The following is a 22,378-nucleotide window of genomic DNA, read 5'->3' as shown; positions in this document are numbered from 1 at the left end:
TGTTGATGACCGAGGCTCAGACAGACCAAGGCGACTATAGAAATGTTAAAATATAGCCAGAAATGTTAAGGTTCATTGTTAATTACCAAGACTCAAAGGATCGTATGAAGGCTTCCTGAATATTAGGCTTCATTTTGAAACTCAGAGCCAGTCTAAGGCTCCAACACATACACCGTTAATACCTGAAGTTCATAGAGCCAGACTACGTCAGCCTTCAGACTTACATCTCAAAGAACCAAAATCCTTGGTCGTAACCTTAGGGCTCAATGACCGAGGCTTACGGAGCGACATTAAAAACTTCCTTTGGGGTGCCGTGTTAATGTCCAACGCTCATAGAACCACATGAAGGCGTTCGTAAGAGTTCACCGTTAATAACCGAGGCTCATGGAACCAGATGAAGGCACTCTTAAGGCTCACTGGCTCCCACCACACATGAAAACGATGACAAAAGGGGCATTGCCAAAGCACCGCTTTATTTTCACGTTCAAAACCGAGCTCGCAAGATGAGGTATGCGGGACACTTGTGCACGGGTCCATGTACACATCAATTGTGCATGTATACACGCACACCAGTGCGTGTACGCACTCCTCACTACCATCATTGTGGAGCTGCCCTCACTACCCCCACTGCCCCAGCATAGAGCTGCCCTCAGTGGCGCTATCCTCATTGCTCCAGGGTGAAACGCTGAAAACCTGGCCTCAGGCGGTTCCAGGCCGAGGCATAGGGCGGCTGCTGTCCATAGCGGTCAAGGATTCGGACTACGGTGGCCACGCTGCGGGTAGGGAGCTTCACGCCGAGGTTGTGGTCCATGCTCACCAGCAGCAGACAGCACTCGCACACGTCCGGGAACGGGGCGGCCTAGGGTGGGGTAGGGGTGAGGGGGCAGAGACAGAGGTAATTGAGAAACATAAAGAGAGGGACAGAGGGTGAAAAGACAATAGGGATACAGACGAAGAGGGAGACAGAGGAAAAGTAGAGGGAGAGATACGATGAGACAGGAAGATAAATTGTAATTGCTGCCCCCTTGCATGTGAACCCGAGTGCTGCTCTCTGTTCCCGATGAACCCAGACCACATGACCCCGTGAACCCATCACCCCGTCCCACCTTCACACCCGGGGCAGCTGTGGGAAAGGCAGCCGTGATGCGGGCAGCCTCTGCTGTGAGATCGTGCAAACCTGGGCCAGACTCCAACTCCCTGGGTGCACACAGACACAACACAATCATCATCGTTACAGCCATCGACATCATCATCATCACCATTATGACTGTGAGCATACCCACAAGCAGCATTACCACTGTCTTCATTATTTCATGTCATTAACATTATCATCACCACCACAATCGTCATTATACCATTATCAACATTCTAACCACCATCACTTTCATCACCACTACCATTGTCATCATCAGCAGCAACAGCACCACCAATATCACGATGAGCAACACAAGCATAGCTATCATCATAACTGTTATGACTGCCAACGCCATGATTACCGCGGTTATGCATGTGCGTCTACATACACGGGCACATGTACACGTTACACACCTATACCGATGTGCGCAGGTGCGCGTGTGCTCTCACCCGCGTGTATGTGCGCTGATGAGCTTCGCCACAGCCTCCTTGACCTCCACCAGTCTCCGTTGTGCATCCTGCACGGCTGCTCGCTGCTCATTCACACAGGCACGTGCCGCACGTGCGGCCAGCCGCAACAATCCCCCCTCCTCACGCTCATAATCACACTCTTCCTCCTGCTCGTCCTCCTCCTCCTCCTCGCATACGAGCACCGCTGCTGAGCCCGTCGGCGTGGTTGTTACCGGTGCAGCTGTCGATTTTGTTGTTGTTTCCATCAGGTTTGCGGTCACTGCTGCTGATGTTGAATCATCATCAACTGCTGCTGCTTCAGTGGATGCCGCTTCAGTGGCTGCTGCTGCTGCTGCAGCTGTTGGCAAGTTGGCCGTTGCTGTTGATGTGGCCATCATTGTTGTTTCTGGCGTTGCTGTTGGGTGTGTTGTACCCGCTGTATCTATTGTTGTTGTTGTAGTAGTTGTAGTAGTTGCAGCGTCAATTGTTGCTGTTTCAGCTATTGCTACTGAGGCTACTCCTGCCGATTCGGCTGTTGACAGTCCGGGTATTGACGTCGCAATTATCGCCGTTGTTGTGTCACCTGTTGCAGTTGTATCTGGTGTGACAGGCATTGTGTCGGTCACTGCTGACGACATCACTCCCTCTGTGCCCGGTTGTAGTTTTTCGGTGTCTACCTGGACTTCTGCTGCATCTGCCTGGAGTGCTTGTGTGTCTGCATGTAGTGTCGCTGCATCTTCTTGTAATTCTTCGGTGTCCCCCTGCAACGTGGTTGTATCCGAGTGTGGTGCTGCTGTATCTGCCTGTACTGCTGCTGTATCTGTCTGTAGCGCCGGTGTGCCTGGGTGTACTGCTGCTGCGTCCGCCTGTACTTCTGCTGTCGACGCATGTAGCGCCTTTGTGTCTGGGTGCAGTGCCGCCGTGTCCGCCTGTACTGCGCCGCCATGCTTCCACCATGCCTGGTACAGGCGGTAGTAGCTGTGGTAGGCCGCTAACGAGCAAACAACGTCACCGTCGCTCCCAGCAACTGGCCGCACATCTGGCAATAAACAAGAGTTACTGATAAACATGATGCGATTTAACGTACAACAATGAACAGCAATCAACATCGACCAATTAACACGCCTATGAGCGATTTGTCCAAAAAGTGGCAGGTGTCGTCACATCTGGGAAGCTCAGCAGGTGTGTGACTGAATAATGCTTGGATGGGCGACCATCATGCAGCACAGGTTGGTTAGGCTATCGACTGCGGCTGCGTTGGACAGCAAACACCCATTGTTTTATTGTACTTCCATGGTCCCACATCTATGCTTTCCACCTTTACCAACCAGCACTGACCAGTGTGGTGAAGTATGGTCAAATAACTCCCCCAACATTGCTGTATGGTGTGGGGAGGCCCCCATCAACCCGTGGACTGACAAGAGGACTGTGAAGGATGGCAAGCGAGGTCGGCTGTCAGGTTCATAACCGCCAGGTCGGCTGTCAGGTTCATTATGGATGGGTCGGGTTCATTATTTAAGGCTCACCTGTCAGATTCATCATGGGCATGTCAGAATCAAAATGACCCTGTCTGGTGACCAGGTTCATAATGGCCGTGTCGGGTCTCGGGTTCATAATGGCCGGCTCGGGCAGCAGGTTCATCATAACCGGCTCAACTGTCAGCTTCATAATGGCCGTGTCAGGTGCTGTTGCCCTCACCGGTGGGCAGCAGCAGGGCAGTGCAGGTGGTGAGCACGATCGCGTGCTGCGAGGAGCCGAGCGCGTGCACCAGCGCGGAAATGGAGCGCTCCGAGAAACGCGGTCCATCACCACGGAGACACGCCAGCAAGGCGGCCGTGACACGCACGCACGCCTCCTCCACCACCTACATGCCCGCATGCACACACAAACACGCACCGTCGGGCATGTTCTATCCATTGCTGGGTGCAGGCCTTCCCCCACCTGCCATTGCAATCCCACCCAATCTCGTGATGCCACCCGGTCTCATTTGTAACGTCTCTCTCTCTCACATGTTCCGGCTCATTTATATGATCAGTTTCGTATATTTTGTCCAGTAAAAAATGTCCATCTCTTTATTTATTATTTGTTTCTGTTGTCTAATTTTAATAATGTCCCACGAGCTCCACGAGCCTCAACGTACATACGCGTACACACAACAAGTGTTCACACTTCTGTAGTATCTCTTTCAACCTGTCTTCTGTAGTATCTCTTTCAATGTGTTCCCGTCTCTCCATCTCTCTCCTTTACTCCCTTCCCTCACCCCCACCACCACCCCCCCTCCTCCCCGGGTCCCTCTCACCTCATCCTGTGCCGTGTGCGGCGTGGCCGTGGGCCCCCCGAGCAGAGCAGAGATCTGTCGCTCAGCTTCTTCGAGCCGAGCCTGCTGATCTTCTGACCCCTCCGACCCCGGCAAACTCGCCGCGACCCCCAGCTGTGTCTGCCAATCGCGGAGCAGTGCGGGCGCCAGCGCGGAGGTCACGGGGTCGCGCAAGCGCTCGCTCACACGGCGCTGGACACAGCAGACGAGGGCGCGGCCCTGTGGAGCACGGAGACACGCACAACACGAACACATGCAGCATGCACACACACTACTTGTACACAGGCACATAAACAAATACGTACATGTACCTGGTCACTCTGTCACTCCTTCAGTTACTCAGTCCCTCCATTGCCCACTCTCTCACTCCTTTACTCACAAACTCACCCATTCACTCCTTTTCTTGCTCACTCACCCACCCACCCACTATTCCACTCAAAATCAGAATCTTTATTTTTACTGGAGGAATCCGATGAGCTGTAAAGCTCTTTTTCACATGTGCAGTAATTTTCACTCCTTCTTCAATCACCCACTCACCAGGAGGCTGGGGTATGGTTTGACGGTGCTGAGAGCGCGTTCCCACTGCGTGTCGCCAGCGAGGGCACGTGCGAGGCGCAGGGCGAGCGGCGCCGTGTCCTCGTGGGGGAGGCGAGCCCTCTCCGCCACCGCCAGCGCCGCGCTCAACGCCGACAAGTCAGCCCGCCGGGACAGCGCCGTGATAGCGTCGCGCGCGCGGCCCGCCGCCAGCTGGCTGCGACGAGACAACACGGGGACATGACACACGGGGGAGGGGAGATGAGACACGGGGAACACGACGTGGGTTTATGGGACAGGAGACATCAGACGGAAGGACGCAGGAAATGGGGAAAGGATATCCGGGGACACGGGACACAGGAAAAGAAACGTGGAGAAATGAGACACCAGAAGGGCATGATGACTTGGAGATGTGAGATACGGGAAACATGTGACGGCAGGGATAGAGACACGCAAGACAAGGGACACAAGGTCACGAGGCACAAAGTCATCACGGATACGGCAACACACAGACTCACATGTACACACAAATTCAAACAAACAAAATAATCACAGACACACCTAGGTACACACACATTTATGTACACACATCTCGAGGCTCACACACGACATGCACACACACACACACAGAATCACTTTACCAAATACACATGTATAGCTAATCGCATGCAAACATACCTACATGTATACAAACACACACAAGCACACGTACACACATGTGGGCACACGTACCACTTGGCAGCAGCAGCGTAGTGGCCAGACGCCTCGAGCACAACCGCCCACTCTTGGTAGAGCTCCCCCAGCATGGGGTCAGAGGGCGGCAGGCGCAGCTTAGCCAGGGCCACCGCCTCTCTGCACACACAACCGCCAAGATCCCCCGTGTAGCGTTAACAGACTGTTGGGGCAAACAACATTAGGGAGCACCTAGGAAGGCCGGCATGACCCATGAGGGGGTGGGTGGTCAGTGCACTGCACTACGAGTTCCATTCCTGCTCATGGCCAACATCGGTAATGAAAATCTGAACTGGTCTTGGGCCTCCCCTACGTCGACTCAGCCTAAAATGGTGTCGTGTGTAAACATCAGCACTGGAAAGACAATGGCGGCTGGGTGTGATGCTGGCGACCCACTGCATCGTACGCCGTGTCGGCCCTTCAGAGGTGCTCACTAACAGGGGAGATTTTTTTTTTTAGATCAGATGGATCGATGCAGTACAGAAGGATGTGGAGCTGATTAGACTTGCCAATGACTGGTACCAGCGGCGTCAAGATCGGATTCTGTGGAGGAGGCTCGTGAAGGACGCTACTAGGGAGTTGGAGGCAGTCGCCTCCAGCAACAACGGAGCGCAGAGGGAGCAACACTCGCAACAATGAGTGGAGTGCCGGGCAGCTAAAATGGAGCAAGTTGGCACAGAAGGTAGCACAGCTGGTGCATCTGCCAGTCATCTCAGTCAGTCAACCCAAGGCACCTGGGGCGGTCCGGTGACCTCCTATCAGCGAGCCTTCGACAATTCACGTGGCCTCAAGGTCCACCGAGCTTGGCACAAGCGCCGTGGTGACATAAACGGCATTTAGTGTAAAACAGCGTCTGTTAATGTTGCATACGTGTGTGTGTACTTGTGTGTGTACGTGTGTGTGTGTACGTGTGTGTGTGTACGTGTGTGTGTGTACATGTGTGTGTAAGTGTGTGTGTACTTGTGTGTGTACTTGTGTGTGTACGTACGTGTGTGTGTGTACGTGTGTGTGTACGTGTGTGTGTGTACGTGTGTGTGTGTACGTGTGTGTGTGTACGTCCATACCGGTAGAGGCCGTGCGTGCGCAGCAGGGCGAGCGCGTCACCCGTGCGGTGTAGCGCAAGCAGGAACGTCGCCGCCCGCACGGGCTGCTCCGCCCGCAGAAGTTGCTGCACATACGACTCGATGCACGCCGTCCACACGCGTATGCCCGCTGGGATCACACGAAGGGTCACGGGGTAGTACGAGGGGTCATAGGGTCACGCAATAGGTTACGGAGATCCACGGCGAAGTCGCAACAAGGGTTCATGGTTTTACACAGCAGGCCAAGAGGTCACGCATAAAATCACACCTGAGGTCGCGGAGTTAAACGAGGGTCACAAGGTCACGCAACTGGTGATGGCGTCAACAGTGAAGTTTCAAGCGAGGTCACAGAAGTTACACGAGGGTCAGTGGTTCACAGGGTGGGGTCATACAAGGGGTCGTGTAGTCAAATACGCGGCTACAAGCAGGATGACGTGTAGGTCTCCAGTACCTCTTGTTTCCCACATCTCTTGTGTACCTGTCCCTGGTCTCTACCCGTGTGACCTGGTGTCCTCACACGGCTCTCCGTGCCGCCGTATTCCCTGTGTTCCACCAATCTCTCATATCCTCCGTATCTCTCAGTGTCACCCATATCCCCCGTGTTCCCCCGCCCCCAAGTGATTCCTGTGTCTCCGATGTAGCCACCCCCTGCCCCATGTCTCCCCGTGCCCCTGCTGTGATGTGTGCCACTGGGCTCTCATGTGTCGATGGGCAGTGACGCAGTCCAGTGCTAGAGCACTAGCCGCTTGTTGCAGAGGTTTACTGTTCAAATCCAGCAGTCGCCCTGATTAATACTGCGGGTGTAATAACCGTTATGATACTACGTGCTGTCTGCTTCACTCAAAGTGGACGTTTGAGATCCCTCTGAGGTCATTCGCAAGAGCAGACCGTTTTGTGCAAGCGTCTGGGTCCAAATTTGTAAAGAAATTGCAAATGACACCGCAAATTACTCAATTGGGATAATACACACAGCAGCAATCATTGTCCCCGAATGGCAGACTAATGCCCCAGATCACTCTTGTAGACCATCCTGGTCTCTTGAGTTGTCACCTGGTTTAAAAGAAAATAAACTTGAACCTTGAACTCATGTCTGCATCTCTTGGTGTATCCTCTCGTGTCTCCTGTGTGTTCACCCCACATGCCTCCATTGCCCCCGTGGTCCATATTCCACTGATCTGCCATATTGCCTGCGTCTTTCAGTGTGCCTTGTCTCCGGTGCATCCCCGCTGTATCTCCATTTCCCTCATGACGTGTTCCACTCATCCATCACATCGTCTGCGTGTTTCAGTGTCCCGTGTCTCCCCCGTGTTTCCGCAGTGTGTGCCCCCATCCGTGTCCCCGTACCCATGGGCGCGAGGGCCAGCAGGCTCTCCGTCATCTCGCCGGTGCGCGCCGCATTTAGCAGCGCGGTCGCCACCTCTCCGCGCCACAGCAGCAGCTGGAACGCACTCTCAGCGTGACCGGTGGACAGCTGCTGGCGCTCTGCAACAGGCGCACACACACACACACACACCGCGAGCATACACACACGCGCACACACACACACCGCGAGCATACACACACGCACGTGTACAAGCTGAAGCCCAACGACGTGTATATGCACACAGGCGTGTATGTGTACATGATGGTGCCTTATCATGCGTACATACATATTTACAATCGTGTACACACAAGCACATTCACGTGCACACACATGTACACATCGGTGCCATTGGGTAGTATGTACGTGTGTATGTGTGCACGCACTGACACCCACGCGGGCACGCATGTAAACACAGGCACGTGCACATGTGTACACACAAAGAAAACATGTAAATGATCTTGACACCTCGTGAAACAAATACATGAGATCTTGAACGCACACACGCGCAAGCACGCATCACCGCATGCACGTGCTCACTCGTACACGAGATTACAGCAGGTTTGAGATGACGTGATGCAAGCTACTCATCGCGTATAAAGCGCTCTCTTGAGACGCCCTGGCATAAAGGAGGATGGCTCTATCAAATCGTTATCATAATATGGGTTAATTGTCAGAGGTTCGTTGTAACTAGGGTCAAGATTAAGTGTCAGAAGTTGTGGGTCCGGAATCAGGGGTCATGGGTCGCGAGGTCAGCGCGGGAGACCGACCCTCCTCCTCCAGCCACCGCGTCGCCTCTTCGCGGCCCAGGTAGAGCCCCAGGTGAAGCTGCTCGTCATCGTGTTGACTCACGGATTGGGGGGCGCCCTGTCCGACAGGGTCTGTCCAGGAAGTTGGGGGGGGGGGGGAAATAGACATGGAAGCAGATGAGTGTGTGTGCGAGTATGCATCTATTTTCGCACTGTACGTAGCCAACCGTGCTCATCGAAGGCACGGAGTATATGCATATGTAGCAGTTAGCGCACTGCGCTACGAACCCAAGTTCAATTCCCGCTCGCGGCAACACCAATGACGATTATCTGAACCGCTCTTGGGCCTCCCCCTAGGTCGACTCAGCCTCAAATGAGTGTCTAGTACAATGTGTAAACATCACCACTCGGGAGACAAAGGCGGCCCAGCGTGGTGCTGGCCACCCACCCCCTCGTGTGCCGTTTCGGCCTTCATAGGTGCTCACTAACAGCACTTGCCCCAACAGTCTGTTAAGGCATTACGGGGGATCTTTGTCTTGTACGCGTGTGTATGTGTGTGCTGTACCATGCAGGCGCGCCGCCAGTAAGAGGCAGTCGTTTTGCAGATCCTCGCGGGGTCGGTGGTCGCGCGAGACGGAAAGGGGGAAGAGGGAGCGAGCCTTCCTGCGACGCCGCGCATCTGCACACACATCGTCGACATCATCGTCATCATCGTCATCATCAGCCATGAACTATCCACTGCTGGATCCAGGTCTCACCAGGCCATCGCCAACCTCTCACGGACTTGTAATGCAACAATCCATCTAGTTCCTGCACACGAGCCGATCTCATGGCTCCATCTCCACAGTGTACGACCTCTCGGAGGTGTTCCCTCCTTTGGCTGCCTCTACATCGTTAGTCTCGACCACTCATGCCCATCGTCCTCTTCTACGTAAAATATTTGCATATACAGTATACACATATACATGTATACACGGACTCACACAAACATGTAAAGATCACTTGTTTAGCCTTTAGGCTGTTGGTAGCAAGTGATGGCAACTAATGCCACACAACAGCGACAATAACAACCACCACTATTCCTAGCGGTGACGTCGCCTCAGCTCTTTGTGTTAGGTTAGGTGCACGCTGAGGCCACATGAAGTGTCGAAAGCTCGATGATCAATGCTATAAAGACAAAGATCCCCCGTATAGGCCTTAACAGACTTTTGGGGCAAGTGCTGTTCGCGAAGACCTATTCGCCGGCACAGTACACGAGGCGGTGGGTGGCCGCACCACACCGGACCATCTTTGTCTCCCTAGGGACAATGTTCAAACACCGTACAAGGTACTCATCTGAGGTTAAGTAGACCCAGGAGAGGCCCAAGACCGGTTCAGATAATCGTCACTGGTGTTGGCCACGAGCGGGAATCAAACTCGGGGTCGCCGGGTTCGTAGCGCAGCGCGCTAACCGCTACACTACAGCTCCCCATGCTCACACACACACAGAGATGTACGCACGGCACCGTGCGTTCGCACAACTTCTCCTACCCAGCTCCAGCTTCCGTTTCTCCGGTCGATCCGTGTCCTGCGCCGCGTGCGGTTGTGCCACCTGCAGTTGTGTCACTCGCTCCTCCCCAAGCTCAGAGGCAGCTCCAGGTGCTGCGACGGCCATGGTTCGCGCTGCTGGGGATCACACGGATGAGCGTGGGAGCAGGCTATGCCACCACTCTCACCGCAGGCTCCACCCTCACCACCCCAGGGTCACATTTTGCCGACAACCAAATCACCCTGAATGTGCCCATCTCATTCGATCTTGGAAGCTCAAGCAGAGCTAAACCTTGGTTGGTACTTGGATGAGTGGGTGGGAGACTGCCTGCGAATACGAGGTGTTGTAGGCTTGGGCTGCGAGGTAGCCAGGATGTGGCAGTAACAGAAATGCATTGTTGAGTATTGTCCCCTCATATCCTTTGTGGGTTTTCTCCCCGATTCACTAGTTTATTTGAACATAAAGCCATAAACTCATGTAATGAATTTTCCAAATATCTCAATGCAGGACCCTCCTGAAAAAGTGCCTGAAGTCTCAGTGAGGCTTTCCAGCATAAACATTTTGAATGTATTTATTTACCAAGGAAAGCCTCGTCTTTTATCTGGAGGTCTCCTGCTAAGTTTTGCAGTTGGGGTCGATTTGCTATGCGTCTCCAAATTGAGTAATTTGCAGCGTTATTTTTTAAATGATCAAAATTTGGATCATGATGCCAGCACACAAATGACCAACTCAATTTGAACAACATCAATGGATCTTTATCGTCCACTGTAAAATATATGGCGGGTATTTTTTTATGGTCCCTACACCCACATTATTACCCAGGGTGGCCATGGAGCTTGAACAGAAAACCTCTGCAACAAGAAGCAGCAAAAGCCCTCCCGCTTGGCCCTGCAACTGTAGATGGTGTATAGGCAAGAACCTAGCAATCAGTCAGCGAAGCCGCTTTTTGTGTTTAGTTTGTTGTCCTTTCCCCGTACCTCCGATTAGCACAGGTGGCTATGTACGGTGCGAAAGAAGTTCATACATACATAAGCACCCGATTGTGTGGATCGCAACTGCCACCCCATCTGATTTGTCTCACCTTTGTTTTGCGCGGCGTTCGGAATCTCGCCGGTGGTCGCCACCTCTGTGCGCGGTTGGCCGATCGGCGGCGAATCCCGCGCCGAAGCCTGGTCACGTGACCTCCAAGAGCTCGCCTCCACGGGTCGCGTTGCATTCTGGGTTGGCTCGTCGGCAGCCTTCTTGGATTTCTTGGCTTTGCCCTTTGATTGCGAAAGACGCTTCCGCTCCAGCTCCACGCTCTTCTTGCCTGGTTGGTGGGTGGGGAGGTGGGGACAGATGAATTTTCTTTACAATCCAAAACGTTACCCCCTCCTCTGTTATCCCCTCCTGATTGAAATTTCCATCTTTTTCCCAACGTGGTGACCTCACTTGGTTGAGGCAGTGGGCCCCTTTCCCCACCTTTTACCTACCCTCCTTTATATGGTAGTTGCGTCGGGACTGTCCTCCGTGAATTGACACCCGGTTGTGCGTGCCGCGCGGCGTGCTGTATTGGGCTTGCATTTTCTTACAATATATCACAATTTTTTAAATCAGTAATGTTTCAGTCACGTAACTCATCCCGAGTGTGTGTTCACAAACACGCTTGGCTCACCACGAGGCGGCTGCTTCTGTGGCTGCTGCGACGGCCTCCACTTGTGGACGCTCGAGTCATCCCCACCCGACCACACGACGTCGGCGTCGCTGGGGCACCACGCCACGCTGAGCACGCGGCCCCCGTGGCCCCGGTAGTTACTCAGCGGCTCCCCCGTGTCGGCACGCCACACCTGCCAGAATTGGGGGGCGGGGAGGTGCGGGGAGACAACAGGGCATTGTGGGACAACAGGAGACATTGGAAAACAGTGGCAGGCACAGGGAGAATTTGGGAGGCAGTTGGTAACATTACATTGACCGTCCATGTTTCCAGATGTCTTCTTCTTTCGTATGGCTGCTGATGTCGATGCAGAGCAACAACAACAATTTCACATTCAGGTGGTCAAGCCAGATAACCGCGTCAGCAGCAGCGGAGTGTATCGCTGCGATGTCTCCATCGTATTTTTGGATCAGGTATTGCGTCGTTATATGTTTCCAGATGTGTGCAAGAGGGAATCAGTGTATTCGTAAACCTGTGTTTGTGGGCACGTGTCTACATGTACGCGCGAGTACACGTGTGTGCGCGCGCGTGTGTGTGTGTGTGTACGTGGGGGCGAGCGCTGGGCACCACCTGCACGGTGCCGTCATATGAGGCGGACACGAGGAGCCCCCGGCGGTGCGGGCTCCAGTCCAGCGCCGTCACGCGCGCCGTGTGCCCGGCCAGTGTGCGCGTGTGCACCGCCCCGCCATCTGCATGCAAGCACGATGACACACGGGTAAATGCATGGGTACACACATGTATGTATGTATGTATGCTGAACGTCTTTTTCACCGTACGTAGCCAACCGTGCTAGGGTGTACACACCGGGCACACAGATGCTGTGTCTCCATGTCCTCATGTCCCCCCTGTTCCCATTTCCCCATTTCCGAGTCCTTGTGTCATGTTCCTGTCTCTCCGTGTCTCCATTTGCTTGTTCCTGCGTCCCTGTCCCCTTGTCTCTGTCGTCATGTCCCCACGACTCTGTCTCCAGGTGTCTCAGTGTTCCTTTCCCTGTGTCTCTGTCTACATGTCACCGTATCCCCGTATCTCTGCGTTTGCCCACCCTGGACTCCTTGCAGGTCGTGCACAAAGATGGGTGCATTGTTGGACCCAGACGCCAGCAGCAAACCCAGCGCCGATTGGTTGCTCGGCTCCAGCCTTCCCGGTTGGTTAGGGGAAGGGCCCATTTCCCCAGTCAGAGCGCCCGATTGGCTGCCCGCCACCTCCACCATCCCCACCGCTGTCTGGCCATTCGAAACGACCGCCTCCGATTGGCCAACGGCAGCACTGGGGACATGTGATTGGTTGTGGTAGGGGGGCAGCCAGCGCAGGCAGTTCACGGTCTTGTGGTGGGAATTGAGGGTGCACACGTGATGCAGGAGTGGGGAAGAGTAGATTTCCATCGACCTGATGGGCACACGCACACATGCACGCAAGCACAGGCACCAGTGTCAGTGTCAAGAGTAGAACCACCACCAGCAATGAGCTGAACACTGTCATGAGCATCACTAGCAGCACCATCACAAACATCACCACCAGCAGTGTCATCAATAACATCATCACTATTAGCACCATTTAGCAACGACATTACTGGCAGCGTCATCGCTTAGTGTCACCAGCATCATCATCAACATTAACGCCAACATCATCAACAAAATCATGCCCATGGAATCACGACCAAAAACATCACCACCATAACCTTAACCCAAATCTGTCCTTCTACGTTTCGTTTTGTCCACATGTCCGAGTCTGCCCATGTGTCTACGTTGTGACACAGTATATCGCTGTGCATTTGTATGGGCCGCCTTGTGTCCCCGTGTGCCTCCAAATATCTCAAGTGTCTCCGAGTCTCCCCGTGTATATATGTGTATCCCTGCCTGTGCTCATTAGTCCGTGTGTGTCTCCGCATATATCTCTTTGTATATCTGTGTCCCAATATATCCCGGTGTGTCCCCGTGACTCTGTATATCTCCACCTGTTCCCAAGTGTCCCTGTGCGTCTCCGTACCCGTCATCATTTCCCAGAGCCAGCAGGGAGCCATCGCACCTCCACGACAACTCACTCCTTGCAGGGAACTTGTGCTAAAATAAGGGAACACACATACGTAAGTGTGGATGTGGGCGAGGCGTTGGCCACCTACCCCCTCGTGTGCCGTGCCGGCCTTCATAGGTGCTCACTAACAGCACTTCCCCAAACAGTCTGTTAAGGTTATACGGGGAATCTGTCTTTGTATAGGTATGTGTGCATGTATACTAAAGGGCAGCAAGTTGGCACAGTGAGGCACAGGTGGTGCATCTGTCATTCATCTCAAGTCAGTCAACCCTTAACACCTGGGTATCTCCCGTGACCTCCTGCCAGCAGCGAGCCTTCCAAATTTCACGTGGCCTCAAAGTGCACTTAGCCTGGTACAAACACTGTGGTCTTGTCACCGCCACTTATTAATACGCTTGTTTTTCAGGAGGGTACTGCCGATGTTTTTCGGAGTAGGGGGCGACGTTGCCATGTTTAATCCCAACCGAGTAATCTATGAAGGTAATGTTTCAGCACGAAGGTCCTTCTTGCTGCGAGGCACAGGTATCACCCACTTCTACACCAACCCTGAATGGCGGCTGTTGTTGCCGTGTGCGTGGAGGCACCTGGGTGAGGTTCGGCGGCTGCTGTTGCTGTGTGCGTGGAGGCACCTGGGGGAGGTTCGGCGGCTGCTGTTGCTGTGTGCGTGGAGGCACCTGGGCGAGGTTCGGCGGCTGCTGTTGCTGTGCGTATGAGCGTGAGTGAGGAGGCACCTGGGTGAGGTTGGCCGCGTGGATCAGGGTGTTGATGTCGACCGCGTCGTCCGAAAGTTTCCTGGGGTTGTGTTGCAGGACAGAGCCCTCGCCCCCACAGCTGTACAGAGCGTAGCCGCTAGCCTGACCTACACACACAGGCACGCGTGTATATACACACACACACACATATATACAGGTGGGTGCACATCTAACCAAGTGTTCCCCCCCCTCATATAGCCACAAAGATTGGTGGGGCAAGTGCTGTTAACGAGAACGTACGAAGGCCGGCATGACGAACGAGGGGTGGGTGGCCAGCACCACGCCTGCCCACCTCCCAGGCGTTGATGATTACACAACGTACCAAGGTATACAATCACACACACCCTTACCTTCTGGTGAGGGTGGTACAGGTGGTCCCCACGACAACGAGTAGACTGTCTTCTTGTGGTATGAGCTGGAGATTTGGGGTGGCCTGTACACACGCACACATACCAAAGATCCCTCGTATAGCCTTTAATAGATTGTTGGGACAAGTGCTGTTTGTAAGCACCAATGAAGGCCAACCCGGTACACGAGGGGGTGGGTAGCCAGAACTATAGCCAGCCACCTTTGTCTCCCCAGTGCTGTTTACACACCATGCCAAGGTATGATGAGGAGTATTTGAATGAAGTGTGGAGTGACGAGGTGTGATGAGTAGCAGTGCATGAGGTGCGGTCAGCAGTAGTGATGTGTTGAGGGGCGAGGAGTGTTGTGACAGGAAGTGGTTACGAGGTCTGGAGGGGGGTGCGGTGTGATGAGGACCCCACTTGTTGTTGTAGAGATCGTAGATCCCAACTTTCCCCTCGTCGGTGCCAAATGCCAGGCGACCTTCCCTGCTGGGGTGCCACGCCAGCTGTGGACATCACCCCCAACATCAATATCACCACCATCAACATCAAAGATCCCCCGAATAGCCTGTAATAGAATGTTGGGGCACCTCCAATTAGCACGGTTGGCTACGTAGAGTTCAAAAGAGGTTTAACATACATACAAGTGCTGTTAGCGAGCACCTATGAAGGCTGGCACGGAACACAAGAGGGTGGGTGGCCAGCACCACACCTGGCCGCCTTTGTCTCCCCAGTGGCGATGTTTACACACTGCATTAGGTACTCATTTGAGACCGAGTTGACCTAAGGGAGGCCCAGGACCGGTTAAGATAATCGTCACTGGTGTTGGCCGTCAGCGGGAATTGAACTCGGGTCGCCAGGGTTCGTAGCACAGCGCACTAACTGCTACACTACCATAAACATAATCACCATCAGTACCACAACCAACATTACCAGCATCAACATGACCACCACCACCAACACAATGATTCACATAGCGCAGCGTATGACAGTGCAGTTTGGAATGGAGTTGTGCATAATGTGGTGTAGTAGTGTGTGGTGTAAGTGTGTAGTGATGCTGTGTATTGTGAAGTAGTAGTGTGTGGTGTCGTAGTGTGTGGTGTAAGTGTGTAGTGATGCTGTGTATTGTGAAGTAGTAGTGTGTGGTGTCGTAGTGTGTGGTGTCGTAGTGTGTGGTGTAGTAATGTGTGTGGTGTAGTGCGGTCGAGCGATGTGAAGTGTGGTGTAGCACATGGCGTTGTGACGTGTAGCACTGCGGTGTATGGCAGTGGTAGCAGGACAGTATGCGGTGTGTCATGTATGGTGGTATGGTATACAGCGTGGTTGTGTGGTGTGTAAAAGTGCAGTGCGTGTATGGTGGTGAGGTGTACAGTGTGGTGTATCATATTTATCAGTGTGCAGTGCAGTCTGTGCGATGTGGTGTAGTTGTGCAGCATGTGCGGTGTATGGTAGCAGTGTTTAGTGCCATACAGTGTGGTGTGTTTCGGTGTAGTGGCAGTGTGCGTATCGCTGTAGTGGTAGCACTGTTTCGTGCGCAGTGGCGGTGTGTGCCGTTGTGTACGCGGCGATGGCGGCACGTGGTGAGCGGCCGTGTTGGCGGCAGCAGTGGGGGCCACTCACGGCGGTGAGCTTGGCGTGCACGCCCTGCCAGTACGACGAGACGTCGTACGCGGCACGCGGTGAGAGCGTGCGCCACACGCGCAGCACGCCATCGCCCCCGCCCACCGCCAGCGCCCCGGGGTCAGAGCCCGACTCCACGGGGGGGAACGCGAGGCAGTAGGCGAAACCGCCCAGCGTTGGCAGGCGCCAGCACAAAGTCAGGTCCCGCGCGCGCCAGCAGCAAACCTGGAGGTTGGGGGGGCATGGGCAGGGGGGACGCGTGGGGACGAAGTCAGAGATCCCCCGTGTGGCCTTTAGCGCAATGCTGGGTCGAGTGCTCTTCGCGAGCATCGATTAAGGTTGGCATAACACAAGAAGGGGTCCGGTGGCTGGAAAACACGCCCGGTCAGCTTTGTCTCACCAAATGCTGATATTTACTTACTGCACACTCCCGCTCTCGCACACACATCTACGCTTTCGCACGCTCATACCCGCTGTCCCCACGTGTGAAACTCACATCACGGTCCATGGACGAGGAAATGAAGAATTCTTCATCTTCCTCTCCCTCGTCCTCCTCCTCATTAGGAGCAACGCTCCCATCCCGACGAGCTGTGAACGCGACGATGTTGAAGACGACGCGGGAATGGCCGGGGGAGTCGGACCCCGCGCCAAGCGGGGTTCCCTTAATGCGACCGCCGCTCCTCACTCCAGCGCCCACATCCCACAGCAGGAGCTCCCCACTGCAGGGGAGGGGCGGTAAAGTGAGAGGTGAGGGGCGAGGAGGCGAGGAGCGTCAAAGCTAAGGGTGATAGATGAGGGGATGGAGGATGGGGAGGTGAGGATTCGAGGTGAGGGGTGAGGAAGTGGAAGGAGACCTGGGTAAGTGACGAGGACCTGGAGATCGACCCATGTGACAGTTGAGAGAGGAGAATCTCGAGGAAGACTGAAGTGAGAGAAGGTCCTGATGAGGGGAACAAGGGTAAGGAAGACCTCAGTGAAGAGAAGGAAGAGCTGGGTGGAAGATGAGCTGGAAGTCGTACCCGTAGGCGCTGGAGATGAGGTGGAGGGGGCGGCTGTGGCTCCAGCACACCGTTACCCAGAGTCGCTCACGGGGGGCCGCCGTGTCCATCTCCCCCCCACGCCGCTTTGGAGGGGGGAGACGCAGGGTCAGGGAACCTGGAGGGGAAGCAGGGGGCGACACAGGGTGGAGAGCGACAGACAGTGAGGTCTGTGTGAGAATTCATGGGGACAGTGCGAGTGCTGAGTGTATATGTAAAATAGGTGAGGGGAGCAGCGGTAGTGTAGTGGTGAGTTAAGGCTATAAGCAGGATCTTTGTCTTCATGTATACGTGCACGTGTGTGTGTTCGCAGAGTAGAGGACACAGCTGCTGCTGCATCTACCAGTCATCTGTCAGTTTACCCATGGCTCCTGGGTCTGTCTCATGCCCTCCTGTCAGCGAGCCTTTGACACTTCACGTGGCCTCGGACTGTACCTGGCCTGGCACAAGCTCCGTGGTGACATCACCGCCCCTTAGTGGCGAATGGCGGCTGTTGTTGTTGTTGTGTGTACGCGTGTGTGCGAGCATTACACTTGGCCCGGGCGAGGCTCCACACTCGCACGGTTCGGTCTTTGCTGCCGGACGCCAGGGCCCCCCAAAGGGAACCGGCGATGGTGGCGGCCGTCAGGTCATCGCCGGTGCCGGGGGTCGGGTGGTCCTTGGGGGTCCCGCTGGGGTCGTACGCGGAGTCGGGGCACCAGCCGAGTGCGTGGACCTCATCCTCGTGTCCACGCAGGCGCAGCAGCGGCTCCAAGCGGCGCCGCAGGTCCACGACGAGAATCAGCCCATCCTTATAGCTGGGGGACAGGGGGGGTGGCGAGCAGAGGAAGGGAGATGGTGGCGGGGTGGCGGAGGTGGAGAGAGAAGGGAGATGGAGTTAGAGATGGAGGTATAAGTGGGGAGGGGGGGGGGAAGAGATATGCACGTATTATCTCTTTGTGTCAGCTTTATCTACGTATGTAGTGCGACTGTGTGCGTGCCACCTTGTGCTGCCTGGATGTGTACGTGACCATTAGTGGGCGTGCGTACATGTGCGTGCGGACATTCGCTCGAGCGTGTGCACACGCGTGCATACGTGTGCGCGTTTGTGCAGGGGTGGGTGCACGAGCGCGTGCGATTACGACGTGTGCCTGTACGACGTGCGCGCGTGTACGCTCGTGACATTTGATTGCATACGTGTCTGTACATGTTTCTGCGTCTGTGTGTACATGCGTGTGCACGTGTGTACGTGCGTGTGCACGTGTGCGTGCGCACATGTGCGCATGCGGCAGCCCCCACCCCAGCGCGAGCAGGTGTGCGTGGTGCGGAGACAGCGCCAGGCAGGTGACGTGGCGCGGCGCCGGCATGTGCGTGCGCGCATCTCCCACGGTCACCGGGGGCGCCACCTCCTCTGCCGCCGCCTCCTCCTCCACCCCCGTCACCCCCTTTGACACTGGGTCCCCCGCATCCCCCACCGGCGGAGACGGCGCCGCCGTGGGGAGGCGCCAGCAGCAGACGGCGCCACGCTCGTCGGCGGACACCAGAAGGTCCCGCTCGTGCGGGGAGAATTGCACGCACGTCACGCCCGCCTGCTCGCATGCCCGAGACACGGGGAGACACGCGTTGACACTTGGGGACATGAGAAGACTCACGGAGACATTTGGAGACACATGGAGACACACAAGAGACACAGGGACATGCGGAGGCACGCAGACACATGAGAAGATACACGGGGACACGCGGAGACACGCTGGGGCACATTTGGACAAGGAAACACATAGGGACACGCAGAGATATAATAACTTGTCATTCGATTAAAATTTGATATGCATTCAATATAAGATAGAGGTAAAGCCCTGCAATTACTTGAAATCACCACCGGCGAAAGGGCCTTTACAAGAAGACACTCGAGAGAGCTTCTCTAGAGGGTATTTGACCTACTCTTCCATACTGGCCAAACACCTTAGAAGACGACTTAATATTATATCATAAATACGTGATTTACATGCAGTCACTTACGTTTCCCAAAACGAGTGACTTTCGTCTTCAAGTGGAAACAATTTGCCCGATACACTGGTGTCGAACCCATGGTGTGGAGCACGTGTAGATGCGTGTGGTATGTATGCTACACGCGGTGTAGTGAGTTCTGTGCACTTGTGGTGTACACATAGTGGGAAGTGGTAGTGTAGTGGATAGCGCACTGCACTACGAGCCCAGCGAGAGGATTTTTATTCCCACTAACAGCCAAAATCGGCGACGAATACCTGAACCAGTCCTCGGCCTCCCCTAGGTTGACTCAGCTGGTGTGGTGTGTAAACATCAGCACCAAGGAGACAAAGGTGGTCGGGCGTGGTGCTTATCCACCCCACCGCCTCGTCGTGTACCATACACCGGTCTCAATAAGTTCTCTCGAAGAGCACTTGCCCCAACAGTCAACATGTTCATGGCTATATGGGAGATCTTTCTACGGGGGGTGCGGTAAAGTGATTTGCATCCCTACAGTTGGTGGGCTGACCCGAGCGGGCACGTGTGCGCGTCCGTGAACGTGTGCGCGTGCTCGCTAACATCGCTTGCCCCAACAGCCTGTTTAAGAGGGGAATGGGGGGTGGTGGAGGAGGAGGTGGTGGTGGTGGGAATGGGGGGTGGTGGAGGAGGAGGTGGTGGTGGTGGGAATGGGGGGTGGTGGAGGAGGAGGTGGGAATGGGGGGTGGTGGAGGAGGAGGTGGGAATGGGGGGTGGTGGAGGAGGAGGTGGTGGTGGTGGGAATGGGGGGTGGTGGAGGAGGAGGTGGGAATGGGGGGTGGTGGAGGAGGAGGTGGGAATGGGGGGTGGTGGAGGAGGAGGTGGTGGTGGTGGGAATGGGGGGTGGTGGAGGAGGAGGTGGGAATGGGGGGTGGTGGAGGAGGAGGTGGGAATGGGGGGTGGTGGAGGAGGAGGTGGGAATGGGGGGTGGTGGAGGTGGTGGTGGTGGGAATGGGGGGTGGTGGAGGAGGAGGTGGTGGTGGTGGGAATGGGGGGTGGTGGAGGAGGAGGTGGGAATGGGGGGTGGTGGAGGAGGTGGGAATGGGGGGTGGTGGAGGAGGAGGTGGGAATGGGGGGTGGTGGAGGTGGTGGTGGTGGGAATGGGGGGTGGTGGAGGAGGAGGTGGTGGTGGTGGGAATGGGGGGTGGTGGTGGAGGTGGTGGGAATGGGGGGTGGTGGTGGAGGTGGTGGTGGTGATGATCTCTCCGCGTGCGGTTCACTCACGGCGTGCGCGCCTTGCAGCACGTGCGTGCAGCGCGTGCCGCCTCGCGTGTCCCACACTCGCACCGTGCGGTCGTCAGAGCAGCTGGCGCACGTGTGCGCCACGTGCGGCGAGAACGCGACGCCGGTCACTCGCTCCGTGTGGCCCTCCAGCAGGTCTGAGATGTGGGGGGGGGGGAGCCGCGGAGGGGGAGAGGAGTAAAGGTGGACACGCATTAATAAGGGGGACATGTGGAGAAGGGTACATGTTGGCGGGGGGTGAGGGGACGACTCATACAGGATCACGAAGCGATGACACCCACCCGTCACCTGCTCGAGCACCACTCCATACCAGACACGACACGAGTGAGGAACTGCAAGTGTCCGTGAGATGCCCATGACATCGTTGTTGTAACGTTGTGACCCCGCCCCTACTGGACACCTGTAAAATCAAAGAGCTTTACAGCTCATCGGATTCCTGCTCGTATAAATTGAGATTTTGATTCTGACATGTTGTATGAGTGTTGGAGAGCTGTCGTTGAGATGTATTCTCGCCCGTAATCCTGTACAAGCACTACCCCAGACCAGACGCTGCACAGGGTAGGCCATTTAGACGCAGTCGAGATGCCTGACCAGATCGCACAGGTTTAGAGTCCGCGAGATACCCCATTCAATCTCGAACTTTAAGGGAGATGCAGTGGGGAGGTGACAGGGAGATCTTCAGTGGGGGAGGTGACAGGGAGATCTTCACCAACCGCTCGCCCGAGGCCAGACCCCCCCCCCCACCACAGGCGAAGCAACTCGAGGTGTGTACGAGATGCAGGGCACGTGTCCACCCACCCCTGACCACGGGCCCCTGGCTGCCGGCCTCCACCAACACCACCGCGCTGCGCGCCGCGAAGCCCACGACGCCTCCCGCGGGCCCCGCGCTCACGGCGCCGCTGCAGAACCAGTTCGGCGAGGGCGGCATGGCGCTCTCCATGGTCCACTCAGCCTGAAATAAACAACAGCAACAACAACAGCCACCACCACGAAGAGCGCAGTGGAGGAGTCGCTGGGGGAGGTGGAACGGGGCCGGCTTCAACTCCCGCGCCGGAGCTGACGCACGTGGCCCGCGATAGCGTAGAGCGGATAGGAGCGGCGGTTTGGAATTTGTAGAGCGGTTAGGAGGTCGCAGCTGAAATCTGTAGCGCGGATGGGAATGGAGCGTTGAAATCTGTAGCGCGGATAGGGAGGTGGTTGAAATCTGTAGATCGGATGGGGGCAGTGCTGTTAAAATGTGTAGAGCGGATAGGAGAGGGGTTGGTTGTATTTGTTAGAGTGGATAAGATAGGTTTGGAAAATATTAATTGTATTTAATAAAGCGTATAAGAGCGGAGCAGGAATAAAGATTGGATTCTATAGCTTGCATAAGAGTGCGTGTATAGTAGACACTAATATAATTTTGGCGAACCAATAAGAATGATAAATGTATTGAGTTTTTAATATTTAACAACAAAACCACAACACACTCGTCAATAACACCGTCGTAAACTAAAGCAACGTTTCGGCCAATGGCCCTTGAGTAATGTTATTATTTACCGTCAGCATGTGTGCCATGACGAAGGGCCATTGCTCGAGACGTCGGCTATTGTAGATAGCGTCGTCTTTTTTTCGACACGAAAATAATGTTACATTATTATGTGCAAAGAGAATTGTATTTAGTGGAGCGGATTAGAATGAAGTGGAAATGAGATTTGGATTCGATTTTTTTTATTCCATATGGGGCTGTCCATAAATGACGTCACGCACCTAGGGGGGGGGTCAGGCAT

At 55.0% G+C, this 22,378-nt stretch overlaps 1 protein-coding gene across 2 annotated transcripts; it reads right to left on the bottom strand.

The window, feature by feature from the left end:
- Window positions 1–466: 466 nt before the first annotated feature.
- Window positions 467–21,699, bottom strand: GEMIN5 (gem nuclear organelle associated protein 5). 2 transcript variants are annotated; one of them, XM_078856683.1, is made up of 27 exons: window positions 21,408–21,699; window positions 20,592–20,746; window positions 18,645–18,934; window positions 17,898–18,163; window positions 17,349–17,484; window positions 16,826–17,048; window positions 16,330–16,554; window positions 15,130–15,215; window positions 14,713–14,795; window positions 14,342–14,469; window positions 13,566–13,639; window positions 12,622–12,965; window positions 12,150–12,268; window positions 11,541–11,712; window positions 10,968–11,195; window positions 9,889–10,023; window positions 8,924–9,037; window positions 8,380–8,490; window positions 7,594–7,731; window positions 6,232–6,379; window positions 5,168–5,287; window positions 4,439–4,652; window positions 3,884–4,120; window positions 3,283–3,448; window positions 1,585–2,623; window positions 1,107–1,197; window positions 467–859 (listed from the first exon to the last, which is right to left on the bottom strand). In XM_078856683.1, the coding sequence occupies exons 1-27, from the start codon at window positions 21,547–21,549 to the stop codon at window positions 665–667; spliced, it is 5,379 nt and encodes a 1,792-aa protein (XP_078712809.1). In that variant the 5' UTR covers window positions 21,550–21,699; the 3' UTR covers window positions 467–664. The 2 variants fall into 2 exon arrangements, with proteins under 2 accessions (XP_078712809.1, XP_078712810.1); XM_078856684.1 differs by having other exon boundaries at window positions 9,889–10,020.
- Between the last annotated feature and the right edge of the window lie 679 nt (window positions 21,700–22,378).

Source organism: Lampetra fluviatilis, chromosome 5, assembly GCF_964198595.1.
Source record: "Lampetra fluviatilis chromosome 5, kcLamFluv1.1, whole genome shotgun sequence".
In the NCBI taxonomy this organism is placed as follows: domain Eukaryota; kingdom Metazoa; phylum Chordata; class Hyperoartia; order Petromyzontiformes; family Petromyzontidae; genus Lampetra; species Lampetra fluviatilis.
The sequence above is the reverse complement of the archived record's forward strand: the minus strand, read 5'-3'. Positions and strand labels throughout refer to the sequence as shown.